At 41.5% G+C, this 14,450-nt stretch overlaps 1 protein-coding gene across 19 annotated transcripts in view; it reads right to left on the minus strand.

Annotated features, from left to right (window-relative positions):
* The window catches only part of camk2d2 (calcium/calmodulin-dependent protein kinase (CaM kinase) II delta 2), a 34,251-nt gene extending 21,045 nt beyond the window's left edge, over positions 1-13,206 (minus strand). For all 19 annotated transcript variants that reach the window (XR_015035860.1, XM_085777185.1, XM_085777193.1 and 16 more), the window contains exons 1-2: positions 12,781-13,206; positions 9,762-9,856 (exon numbers count right to left, since the gene is read on the minus strand). Coding sequence is in view for 18 of the 19 variants with exons in the window: in XM_085777185.1 (XP_085633311.1) it covers positions 9,762-9,856; positions 12,781-12,842 (157 nt within the window). In the remaining variant the exon portion in view is untranslated. The remainder of the gene's footprint in view (positions 1-9,761; positions 9,857-12,780) is intronic.
* Positions 13,207-14,450: the final 1,244 nt, after the last annotated feature.

Raw genomic sequence — 14,450 nt, forward strand, 5'->3', positions numbered from 1 at the left:
ATGTAGCCTGAGTGCTGCCCATATTAGGATTTCACACTTTGTACAATGTTTTTGGTGACAGTCCACTTGTCATCACGTCATACTGTATGTGTCACTTAGTCAAGTCTGAGTCTGACCTCACTAAAGAATTACCAATCTACAGAAATCTTACGAAGTTGTTTTTTTTATTTTTGACTTCAGAGTCTTTCATGGAAACACTTAGTAATAGACGTGGGATTTTTAAAGTAAAAACAAATGGTAGTATAACTCAGACCCTTCTTCTTTAGAATACTGTGACAAATAATTACTTGTCTGGCCTTTTTTAAGTAATACAATGACACTGTTGACTCACCATTCATCTGCTTTCTCTTTAACCAGCCTGGTTAAAAATAAAATTAGCTGAAATCAGCTATCATAAATCACTTCTCATAGAAAGCTCTCTCCTTTTACTAAGAGAAGAAAATGAATGATTAAAAAAAGAAACATTGATCCTCTATTAAAATTAACTGTTACAGAAGGACAATATACGTATGTGATAAAAAAAAAATTTAAAGAAAGAAGAATATTAGTAAGATTGATATTTCCAAACAGGAGAAGACAATGTAGGCCAACAGGGAAGTGATCCTTTATGCAAAATACACCCCTGAAAAGTTTAAAGGCTTTAATGGACAGTGAATTGATTGTTTTCTTTGACTTGTATCATCCTTTTATCCTTAATTTTCCTGCTATTGATTTGTTATTACCTACTGTATTATATTATTCTCTGACAATTTGTTGTTTTTAATCTGCCATTCTGGTTGTCTGCCTTACTTTTTTAATGCACTTTAGGAAGACATTGGGCCTCATTCACGAACCGTTCTTAAGAACAAATTTGTTCTTAAGTCCTACTTACGAAGTTTTTACGAAGATTGTGGCATTCAAAAATGAAATGTTTTTCTTACCAGAAATTAATGTTCTTAACTAAGAACAAAATCTACGAACAGTCAGGAGTATACTTACGCACTTTTAGGTGCTGAGTCATTTTCTGCAAAACTCATAACCGATTATAGGTTTTCTTTTGTTCTGCAGTTGTATGATATTATATGATTTGAATAAGAATCCTATTTTCTTATCTTTTATGATGTTTTTATTAATAATCATATATATTAATAATAATATGTGACGAATCATTTGTCGTCTCTTAAAAACATCTTGCATAGACACTTAATTCATATAATTTTTTTGACATCCTTTTCTTTGGGGGCGGGGGGGGGGGGGGGGGGGGGGGGGGCATACAGCTGCCGATATGGATTTTTTTTTCCTAATTGCGGGCATCACGCAACTGTATGTGCACTTACTGTAAGTGTTCACACTACACACGGTGTTTTTTTTTCATATGTGATAATATGATGATATTTATGGTGGCACATGTAATGAGAGTGTGGTCTCTCTGATAACAACCGAAGAGCTGCATCCACGGCTGACGCTACTAAAATATGTGACAATATAATTACTTGTCTGGCCTTTTTTAAATATACAATGCACTTTCGTTTGTTTCTTTGTTTAATTCCTGCCGCAGTAGCGCCACTTCACTACTTAAGTGAAGTTAACTTCTTACGCTTGGAGTCTGGTGCTCCCTCCCAGATTTTCATTTGCGCATTTCAACTTTCTTTCTCACTTCACCTTCTCTGCTCAGTGACAATATACGTGGGTGCTGTGTGCACACGGCCCTGCAGTCTCATGCCCTTTTACGGGCATGATGGGGACAATGTTACCTACAGCTAATTCATATGTTAATTAATCACCCTGGCACACGCCCTCAACTTACGAGGAGATGGCATTCATCAAGTAGGAACACAGCTGCGAACAATTCTGAGGCTTACGAACGCGTTGATGAATCTGACGTAGGGTTTTCTTAAGGAACCTCTTAAGAACAACTTAAGAAAGAATCTAAGAAGGTTCTTAAGAAGATATTGGTGAATGAGGCCCAATGTCCCTTAGAGAGAAACATTCCAAGTCCAGAGACCTACTTGCTTGCACTTCAGAGTGATGTCTTGAAAAGTTGCTCATGCATTTTCTTAACACTGTAAATCACAGCTGTTACTAGACAAATTTCAAAAGTTAGAAATCTGACCCCAACAGACCCCTACCTCTATTTCCCCTCCTGTCTGTCTCTTTCTTTCTCTCCTGCCGCTTGTTTCTCTTCCTGTTTCTGATGTGTCACGTCTGCAACCGCACTGCAGCAGAGTATAGTGTACACACAAGTGTGTATGTGTGTGTAATTTCTTGGCCTTTTTGTAGCTTGATGTCCTGTTTGTCTAAGATGACCAAATTTAGGGACAGACAGAGAAGACACAGGCAGACAAGTGAGGACAGAGACAAAAATAGAGACAGAACAAACACCTGACAGAGATAGGTAGGGAAATACACACACAAAAAGACAACAAGGAGACAGACAAAAAAGATTGCATGTGAACTTCAAACATCTTTTCTATTAAATAGTAGGCTAAGTAACTGTCTGTTCTGATCCTTTCAAAACCAAATATAGTTTAAAGCTTTGTTCATTGTAGCCTCTCAAATGTACTCTGTACTATACTTTGGGGTATGAGCAGTTTTGGGAACTTGCAATATTACGCATAATTGGATCAATCTGTTTAAATGATCAATAATCTAATCAATGATGAGTATAAACCTTGCTTGACGTCCTAAACCTAATCCGCACACAAATTCACCCACCGTACACACTGCAACAGGGTGCTGCAATTGCTCTGCTTCAATTTAATTAAGAGTTTTAATTAAAAGATGTAGTGGGTTGAATGTAACATCCTCTGTGGCCAGCAGCTAAGTAGTCCTCCTCCATATATTTCCATTCTACCCCCCACAGAACCCAGGGGTCTAATGAAACCATCCAGGACGCAGAGACACCGTCACCCTCCGCTGGTTCCCAACAGAGGAAGAATTATGAGACTGATAACTCCCTTGCTTTCTCCTCTAAGGAGAAACAAAAGGTGGCTGGTGTCAGAGATAAAACTGCCCCCGGAGTATTGCTGGGAGTCTCATAACATACGGTAATGCCTGCCTTTATCTTATCCAGTGTAATACAGACACACACATTAGACTAATGTTTAAAAGTGCACTGATCCAAGAGACATCCTGGCAACTGAACAGACACATTTCTAATCATATATCCTATACATACACATAAAGCAACAGATTTGAATGCAGAGATTAAGCCCTACCATGCAGGGGGTTATGGCTATATTACTGAGGTAACATTTTAGTGCATGTGATGCACCCAAGGAGCATTGGATGCTCAAAGTACCGAACTACTTTACCCATCACATACTATTCTTCCTGATGATCTCATGTCTGCTATTGAAACTGTGAAAATTTCCAGTAACTTAACAAATAGGGAAATAAAAAGGCAGATAACGAACAAGAGCTGCCATGCATGAGACTTTGTTTGTACAAGATGAAAATAGCCCGCGTTGCCAGATACTATGCAACTACGGACATTCAAGTGTGCAAAGTGTTGCTCTTTATACTTACAGGAAAATGCCACCTTGTCTGCATCTGTTTGTTCCTGTATTTACCCACAATACCTTACAACAAGCCCTTAGATATGTACCTGAATTTTCCATTTGTCTTTACATAAAGTGGAGGAAAGCATTAATGAAATAACAGGATGTTGCTGCTACAATATGTTCCTGGTCTGTACTGCAGCTACTTTGGTCAGGAAAAACTGTACCTCTCTACCTTTTTGCTCCTTATTTCGGTCTGCAAGATTTTGGGGCATGCGAGGAAAATTGAACGTCTGGAAAAAAGAAGTTGCAAAGTAGTACTGACAGTCACATCTGATATCATCAGGTGATGTTTTAGAAATGGAAATGTTTTTGCAGCATGTGGCAGCAGTGCTTCATGGATCTATAGTATCCATCACCAGCTTTTAATGTTTAATGAAACAGAAATATAAGGCACTATAGCATTTAGTGTTGATAATTACTTTAATAGGCGCTCATACTCTTGATAGGGTTTTGCTGGGAAACTAATACACAAACACATTTGTCTGTGTATCTTTTGACAAACAATCGTATCTTTTTCTCGTTTGTCTATTTTGATGGCAACGTTATCTGTGGCCTCTGTCTATCAATATGTTTTCTGTCACTCAGTTTCAGAGCAGTTTCTTGTTTCACAGTTGAGCAAGTCTGATAAAGACTGCAATGCAATGAATTGTACACACTCGAGGAGGGAGACCAGACTTGTGATTTCCAATATGAAACTCATGCACTGGTTTATACAGCAAGGACGCCAGAGAAGACTGTCATAGTTTGTGTCTCTCGTCCCTTTAGTTCCTGTTTTATTCTGAAGTCGGTGTCCTGTCTTCCTGTGTAAGCCCTGCTTTCATTTCATTTATTTGTTTATTTGTAACGGGACTCTGCGTATTCATGAACATACAAAATGTAAATATACCAGATTTAGCTCTAGGCTAATTTCCATCCGTAGTCCCGCCGCTGTGATTACCTAATGTGCCTCACCTGTATTGTCTGTCTCCTCATGTACTTAAAGTTATGAATGGTAATCATGTTCAGAAACACTTTTTTGTGAAACGGTCCTTCTATCCTGAGAGTAGTCAATACATTATGTATTCAGAAAAAGGAACAAAAAAAAATCAGACCTCTGTGGCAGCTGCAGGACTGACAAAACTCTGACCAATCCATGCTTTTTGCTCCAAAAAGAAAAAAACAATCAGAGTCTTCACCTACGTCCACAGAAAAGCCACACTCCAGTCTGATGGGTGGCAATGTAGCTCTGGCAATGCGCGTTGGGTGTCTTCACCTACGTCCACAGAAAGGTGAAGGTGTAGCTTCAGAGAGCAGTCTGAGGAAAGGGGCTGGGACTTTTGACTTGTGTATTTTCAAAATGTGGCCTGCTAGAACCGTTTTTCCAGGGTATATCTTTAACCTCAGTGTTTTCCCATTGACAGGTTTTCTGCCTGTTGTCTATGATCTTCATTCGTATCTGCATGTGCTGTGGTCAACCTGAGTTCTCCTGCATGTTCTGTGAGTTTAATAAATCTTGTTGTTCCCTCAGACCAGTTTTTGTCTGCATTTGAGTCCAGTCTCTAGAAAACCTGACAAAGACGTGAGGAGAAGAGGAGGAGGAGGAGGGTGGACAGTGCGGGGGAAGATTGTTAGGGAGGGAAAGGGTAAAATCAAACAGATAAAAAAAGAAAAATGGGTTGAAAAGGACACACAAAAGGCATGAAAGGGAGTGAAAAATAGTTGGAGAAAAGAAGGTAGGAGAAGACAGAGGCAGATGTACTACTCTGTAATTAAGAATGCCCTCGCTTTCAGCAGAGTCCATTACCCTTGTTAGTCATAGGCTACTGAAGGTTCTTTTCGGGCTCAACAATCAATCGTTTTTATATCGAAACCCTGACATTTTAAAAATGCATGAGCTGCAGTTTTGAATACAGCTTACATTATTAACAATGTTTTAAGAGCTGAGAGTTGTATCTGATGACTGCTGATTTAAGGGTCCTTTGCTTAAAAGGATTGATGTTAAAAGCTTCAAAATAATTAGCGGGTTCTCTTCATGTCAAAGTAAAGCTATGATTTATTACTATCAATAAATTGGTCTATATTTTTCAGTAATGAGTGGTGAGTCTTCCTCTCTGTAAATAAACCAGCTGATTGCATCCCTTTCTTTCAGGCAGGTGTTTCATGGCTTGATAGGGGACTGATGAGTGTCAAAGACAAAGACCTCCAAGTCAGACCTTTAAATATGTCATTGCTTTTCAGAGCTATGAAGTAGCTTGTTGTGTCAGTCTGTGAAGCTAGCATTGTCAAACGGCCTCGTATTATATGTGTCAGGTATCATTAGGCCACGCTTCAAGGCTGAGGTGGACAGTTCATTCTTGACCTTAAAAAAAAGTATTTTGACAAAAAAAGAGGGGGAAAAAGATTTCAGTTACATTATCTAATGGTTTTCATCAGTGATATCAGTCATTTGCTCAGTTGTCATGGTGATGGTTCAGCTGTCATCACTGAACAAACTCTGTCTGCTGGAGAGGATGAATACTGATAAGGGAGGTTGCTGAAAGCTTTGAAAGAAATCTAGAAGGAGGAACTCGATTTACGAAGTTTTTTTGGCAAAGTCACATGTAATGTAATTTTCTCATAAAATGTGAGCTGAACAGTTTCTTTACAAAGAAGCCACTGGGATTTTCTTTGACACTGACTGGCTGATTGATTTGAATGGGAGACGGGAGGACCGGTTTCAAACAGCATCATTTGAGCTTATCTGACACTTTGTAAACCATCACAAAATGAGAAGATAAAGGACAATGAAAAAAATATTTTCCCTCAAGTTGCCATAGAGGTACATCTGAACTGTCTAAATCACAAAGACACACACATGAATACTTTAGATTCAAAAAAACAATACTACCATAGTGTCAGGTACAGTTTTATGTGTTTTAATCCTCATGTGTACCTGCTTATCCAGACAGATTAGTATCGACTGAAACCAAAAACCTGAGTCCTTTCAAAGATATGTTTTCAATGCTGTGTTTGTGTGTGTGTGTGTGCATGAGAAACAGAGACAGAGAGAGAGAGACCCAGAGTGAGAGAATGACCAACATTTATTTTTAGCCTTCAAGTACCCGGTGAGTCATGTGATCCCCCTTCTTCCTATCCCTCCTTCCTTTCCTAAACCTCCCATTTTTCTGTCTCTCTCTCACAATCACATCTCTCTCTCTATCTCTCTCCCTCCCTCCTTCCCTTCACTTCAAAGTGAGGCGAAACAGTGTCACAGTGACACGGAAGAAAACAGGAAAACGATAGAAGAGGGAAAGGAAAGCAGAAGGGAAGACAAATCTTTATCTTGCTTAATGAAGTAAAGAAAGAGGAAGGGGAACGATATGCAAAAAGGAAACATGCGCACATGCAAACACGGATCATCTGTATATATGTAACGCTGAGGCAGACTTGCTTACACCTTGGCAACAGCTATCATCTCTGTTACCATGACACCTCCGCATTACAAAAATAACAATGGCACAGCCCAATTACTGCCGAAACTGTCCACTCTGAAGGAGGGTCAGTAATGAATCAGTGGACTGAACGCCATTAAGCCAGAACAGTGATGATAATGATACCACCAGGGTTCGCTTTCGGGTCAATTAAGAATGAAAAGATGAGAAAAATTGGGAGTAAGATGATGGAAGGCATCATCACGTGTCAGCATAAAAACACATTTTATGAAATCTTTGTTTGGATTCCTCCCTTCTTGTGAACACAGACTCCCACTGTGCAGTTTATTATTCACACAGCTGCCTTTTTCAAAACATCTTTATTGTAATGGTTTCATCTCTGCAAATCTGCCCAACTGTTAAGACAAGCTGAAAGGGTCAGCAACGAGGCTACACAAACAAGGGCATTCACACTGCACAAACGCACGCACACAAACAGATGAGGGATTACAGACACACAAACACATGCACACTTGTATACATACACACAGCACATCACAAGCAAATACAAAGTGACAAAAGACAGCAGACAGAGTTATAGTGACAGGACACTGAAGCATGCATGAAGGGAAAGGACAAATATTCAAGTGCTGTGAGGGATGCACACACAAACACACACACACAAACACACACTCAAGTGTTGACTTTCTGTTCTCTTTTTCTCTCTCATTATCTGTCTCTCCCCCTCTGCCTCCCATCTTTTTCTTCCTCTTTCATTCTCCCTCCACTGCTTCCTGTCCTCCACTGACTTATCTGCTGCTCTTAATGAAATGCTGCATAATCAGGATTGCAGATTGCAGGACTGCGATTGGTCCTATCGGCGAAAATGCACACGTGTGCATGCATAACCAGAAACACCAAACATAAACGCACACAGCGCCTTGATCTTCCCGCATTTCAGCCACCAATCCAACCCTAAACCTCTTTCAATTATATACACTCACACACACATGCACTTGCGTAGGCAAACACATACACACACACAGTGGTGGAGCAGGGTTGGGGGGAGGTCATGATCCTGCCAGAGAGAAGGGAATCAGAGTTGCAATTCTAGAGCTTATCGCTGAAAGAGGGTAAGACCATATCTGACACGCCAGCATGCACAGTATGTAAACCTCTGTGTGTGCGTGTGTGTGTGTGTGTGTGTGTGTGTGTGTGTGTGTGTGTGTGTGTGTGTGTGTGTGTGTGTGTGTGTGTGTGTGTGTGTGTGTGTGTGTGTGTGTATCCACAGCCTCACATGCATATGTGGTGAGATAACCCTTTGCAGTATTTTTGGAAAATCTATCCCAGCATGCAAGTGGTGAGACACTGATCCGTCTGCCGAGGTGTCTATTACCGACACTGCACTCAGCAAGCGGGAGGGTCAGCATGGGCAGAAGAGAGATAGAAGGAGGGAAAGAGCAAAGGATTTGTGAGGGAGGAGAGAGAAGAGTAGACAGAAACGACACGCAGCATGAGGGGAGCAAAGAAAGGAAGAGATAAGGAACAGAGTGATGGAAGGAAGGGAGGGCAGGGATAGATGGTGAGACATTAGTACCTGGGTGAGAAATATTAACAGCGTCTTATAAATCACCAAGAAAAAAAAGCTAGAGAGATATGAAAGAGGGAGAAAAAGAAAATGCTAAATAGGGAAGAAGAGCAAATGCACAAGAGCAGAGAACATGGAGAGGGAGGATGCTGAGGAGGAGGGACACTGGGAGCTGCTGGAAAGGAATGAAAGGTAAAACACTGCAAAGGGGGGGAGGGGTTGCTTGTTCATACACATACTACAGCACTACAACAAACCATAAATTTGCATCATCACAATCAAACTACAGGCAGTGGCACAACATAACGTGTGCACAACACCCATGGTAGTTTCCAATAAATTGTAAACAATTAAATTTCAGTTAGAAAGCTCAGCTCGCACGCTCGACTCCTTGTGTGGTACGGCAGCAGCCACTGGGCTTCACCAACTAGCAAACACTGACAGAGCACGCTATTGGCTTAAAGAAAAAGGGGGACAGCAAAAGGCACAGCACACCATTGGTTAGTAATCACCAATATGCTTTTGGCGGTTCCTGGGTCAGTCGTGTGCTTGCATGTGCACATATGTGTGTATGCGTGTGTGTGTGTGTGTGTGTGTGTGACTAGGCCTATATATATGTGTGTGTGTGTGTGTGCGTGTGTGTGTGGGTCCCAAGCCTGAAGCAACCAGGCCAGCGGCTACAATTACAGTGACGGATGTGAAAGAACTGGGTCGGCTTCGCAAGAGATCTGCCCCTGGGACGACAAGACCAGCCAGAGCCCTGAATCAATACGCAACACAAGCACACTCACAGGAAGGCACACACACACACACACAAGGTTGCAAGTGACAAACATTAACATAGAACACCAAAGGACAGAGATATGAATAACACAAAAAGGGGTACATACTACATGGACCACAGAAGTGCAAACGGACATTCAGCTGACATATTTTTCACCTTTCTTCCACAGAGACAGAAAATCTTAATCAACCAGAATCCAGATGGATGTCTGCCCCTGTGTCCCTGTCTGACTCTCACTCACTAACTTTCACACACACGTTCTCACAAACACACACACATAAACTTGTTCTCAAAGCCCCAAAGCCTGTTTCAGGGGCAGTAATGTTCACAGCTCATCCACACCTAATTCAGTGACGCTGGGGGACATGTTTTTTTTTCCTGTTCATGTGTGATGTGTGTTTCTGGAGGCCTCTGTGTGTGTTTTTGAACATGTTTACATGTGTGTTCACGTTTCCTACCTCTGGCAGAAAGCTTCTTGGTGTTGATGATTTTGGCAGCATACTCCTGTCCAGAGGAGATCTTCACGCACCTCCTGACCACAGAGAATGCGCCTCTGAAATGAACACACACATACAAGGAGATGCATAAAAGGTAAAAGCAACAATATACAGAATGATCTATACTGACCCAATGAACAAACATGTGAGAGTTTCAAAACAGGAGCTCAGAAAAATTAAATTAAATTTGCCGATGATGGGGGTCTGTGTCAAATCATCATGAATATGACATGCATTGCAGTTTGTGACTACTAGACAGGAGGGAGATGTTTCCATGGTAACTTATTTAAAGCTGCTTGATAAAACAAGGGTTTCTCGTTTAACGGAATAAATCTGGCTGAACAAATAACCTTACTTTGTGGTACAGTTCTCAGATGTCATGACTGACTAATCGTAAATGTGGCCGAGCTCAAATCTGATCTTTTACTGACACATTTTCACATAGATAAAGATAAAAGTCTAGCTGCAGTAGCAATGCAGCACACAACCCCACTCACACACACCACACCAACAGAAGATATTGTCCTCATCATCACCACAGGAGACCACTTACACCAAGCGAACATGCCGACTATTGTTTCAGCCGTATTTTGGTGTATGAAGGCACATGTATGAAGATCATAAAACTAGGTCAGCTATATTTGAGGGAGGAGAAGAGCAGAGTGCTGCATCTCTCATCTCTAAATGCAACCAAGGAGCGATCCGCCTCAGCTCCGCTCTGCTCTGCAGCCATGCAGGCCGCTTTACTATTCAACCTCCATCTCTCGCCTTTCCCTTCAAATTGAATATGTTCCCTTCCGCAGCAAATTCCCATTGAGCTTCAGACAACATCAGAGATATCACAAACACTTGGAGACAGACACAAGATAGACAAGGCTAGGAATGGCCATAACCTTAAATGAACCCTGTTCTTCCACTTACTTTACTTCTAATAGCTTACAACTGGAGCATGACATTACCACCCAGCGTTATATTATATTATTATTGGTAAGAAAATGTCTGTGCCAATCTAATTACTAGCTACAGTACTGCCATATATATATAGTATAATGTGTATCATGACCATGTTATCTAATGTTCTCTGGGGAGAGCAGCTTGCCACTAAAGCTTACCTCTTATTTATAGGGGATTTGGTAAAGGAAATGATAATAGCATAACATGTTACATAAGAAATTTGCTTGACTATTCTGCATAGTTAGGCCTATGCTGCCACTGTGCATAATATTATGCTAACTGTGTCTGTTAAATGAGTCTCTACAGTGCTAAATGACAGAACCTAATAACATCATAGTTAAGGTATACATGTGCTTTTGTGTTTCAAATGAATGGCATGCTAGCCAGAATAAGGTGCAGCGTTATCAGCTAGAGCATTTGCAATGAGGAACATAGTGTTTATTGGGGGGGGGTTCCAGTCAAGCCAAATAAGGCTGCTAAATTAGACAGTGTACACATGATTGGCTGGGAACATCTGATGATGTAATTACATAAGATGCCTCACAAAAATAAAAACATTTTTTGCACAGGGATGCAGAGAGTGGATTTATATGGTCACAAACCAATTTGAGAATATATTTATCATATTTTTCTGGTAGTAAATTGATTAAATGTAGGCCTAAATCATCCTCTATGGTAATTTAATTTATCAGTATATTTAATGATATCTACCTATTGAATTTTCCAACATTTTAGAGCATGTAAAATGTAAAACAATCATTTGGTTATGGAAAAATTACCTACATCCACATATGAGGTCAAAAAAGAGAGGATTTTTTTTGTTCCATCAGTTGTCTATAGCCAGTCTACTGTGTCAGTATAGAAGGGAAATGGTGCTACACACAGTAAAGGGATCTGGTGAGTTAAAAGGTACTATAAAAGCAATAGGTATGGCTGCATTATTAATGACAGACGGTGTAAGGTGAACACAGGATAGGATCATAAAGACGGGGGGCTTAGGCTGCACAGAGGATTCCACTTTCTATCAGGGATTTCCATGGGGGGGGGGGGGCTATTGGGAGATCAATTCCTTCAGCAAATGGGAGACACTGGGTATTTACTGGGAGTACACCTCCATCTACTGAAGCTATCTCTGCTTTGGCTGAATGTCAACCCAGGCTGCAGACATCTGGGGCTGTGTATACTGACCACAGGGTGCTGGGCAAACTGCAGGTCAGGCAGTGCATGACCACATAAATAGCCTGCACACACACATGCACGCGTACGGACGTGCGTGCGTGCGTGCGTGCAAACCTATAGACACACACTGGTAGCTACGATACACGTTCATGCCTCCATGAGCGCGCGCACACATGCAGGTAGGTGCGGATCTTTGTTTCCAATTCTCTCTCTCTCCCTCTCTCTCTCAGGGGTGAGGAATTCCCTGCCTGTGTCTGATAATTGACCGCAGCTCGGTGCTTGGCTAAGGAATGTGTCATCGCTGGGGAATGTGTCATCGCCGAATACATGCTGTCGCATTACAGAGTGTGTATTTCTGTCACGCTGAAGGGGGGAGTGAGAGAGTTGGGGGATGGGGCCGGGGGGGTTAGATGGAGGAGGTGGGTTACCATATCACCCCCCACTCCCGGTTCCATTTACAACCCGGGAGCTCCGCGTCCTCCCGTGGCACCCCAAATGTCGAAATGCAACATCAGGTGCTGCACAGGATGGAGGCGAATGACGACACGCTCGACTCGACATCTTTCGTAATCATAAAACGTAAGCAGGGCTTCAAATGTGGGATAAACGAATGAGATGCCACTGCACAGGCCCGTATAATAGCCTAAATGATTCGGCCTCCCTGCATCATATGTTTCAAGGCAACACTATCAGCAGCGCGCACACTCTCCAAAAAAAAACAAAAAAAAACGCACAGACACACAAGAGCCCGGAATCCGCGTCCTTAAACCAAGGCGGCCCATTACATAACAGGCTGACATTTCATACACGGATGATGCCAGATGATAAAAAAAACATGCTTCCTTACTTCCCCAGCTCCTCGAACAGCTGATATTCGTCGGTAAATCTCGTGCAGATCGTTAACGCCATCCTGAAGGAGTCGCCCAGGGGGGTGTGCGGAGAAGCGGATAAGGTGCACTCACAAACGGTATCCACCACACACAGTCGTCTGCACCGCCCGGTTTTGTCCTGGACCTGCAAGCCAAACGGAGGGATTCATGCACAGCTTAAGCGCATCGGCAAGAGCTCTGGTGGGATGACTTCTGCGGCAAAACACTGCCCTGCGCGAGTGCTTCAATCGGGGCGAGGGGGGCTTCCGGCGTTGTCGTTTGCTCTTTCTTTATTTTCTTCACGTGCAGCGGTCAGTTTGTCACAGCTCGTGGACGCAGCATTTTGTGTGCATGTCGGTATCTGGTGCGTGTCCGTCCAGCAGCGCTGTGAGCGTTGTCTCTCTACGCGCCTCAGACGCCGCACTACCGCACCTACCCCCGGCTGTGGCCCCAGTCCCGCCCCTTTGCCTGCATCCTCACTAGGCCAATAATAATAATAATAATAATAATAATATGGGAAATGTGTGTACCATGGAACAATATAGCCTACATCTATTTTTGCATAATTAATCAGAAAAGATTATTTTTGTTACTTATTGTGACACCACGTTTGAGAGAATATTTGCTAATCACAGGAAAGTATAGATTTCTTTAAGCAGGAATCCACCTGTGTATAATAGTTAGAATAGTTCTCCAAACTTTTAAAGAGGTGTGCAATCTCTGGATATCTCTCTCAAATGTAGGTTATATTGTAATTTCCTCTGAGGACATGTCATATCTTTATTTTTTTTAAAAGTGACTGTTTGAGAAAGAGTTGGTTGCTCTTTGTACTCTTGCAGTGTGAAAATGTCAGATTGTGGTAGCCTCATGTGACAATAAACTCAAAAGCATATTGTGAGCCTTGCTATTACAGAATTTACTCAATGGTTGATTCCAAAAACGTCAAAGTTATCAGAATTTGCAGAATGTGGATGAAGGCCTTACCTTTTGGCACAGAGAGAAAAGTTTATGCGCTTTAATACACTGGCTGGAAGATGTTCTGTTCATGCACCCCAGCTTTCTGAGCAAAAGTTAAACCAGGGTTAAATTAATCTAAAATTTAAAAAAAATTAATCTAAAATGTAGTCTTTATAGTCATTTTAATATAATCCAGAACAGAATAAATCTCTGACTACTAAAGCCGTGCAAGTCACTTTGAGTTGACGCGGGTCAAACAGACATTTAAGTCTAGACTAAACTGGCCTATTGTCTTTAGTAATTGTGTGGTTTGTTCAGCTGCTAATGGCTATTATTGATCCCCAAGGGGAAAATTCTTTTTGTTGCAACAACATCTCCAGCTCAAAGTGCAAAGTGGTCAAGAAATATAAAAGAAAGAAATATATATAAAATAAAACAAATAAAATATGTATATATATGTGTGTAAAATATAAAAAATATATGTACAATGCAAACATGGACAGGAGTTATTGTACAATAAATATGGCACTGAATGTGGATTATTGCACAGAAAGGAATGACTCAGAGTGTCTGACATTCAGAGTGAGGAGTTGTACAGTTTGATGGCCACAGGCAGGAATGATTTCCTGTGTCGCTCTGTGGTGCATCGTGGTGCTATCAGTCTGGTGCTGAAAGAACTCCTGTGTTTGAC

The sequence above is a fragment of the Trachurus japonicus genome, chromosome 1 (assembly GCF_045865225.1).
Source record: "Trachurus japonicus isolate A0001 chromosome 1, Traja_1.0".
In the NCBI taxonomy this organism is placed as follows: Eukaryota; Metazoa; Chordata; class Actinopteri; order Carangiformes; family Carangidae; genus Trachurus; species Trachurus japonicus.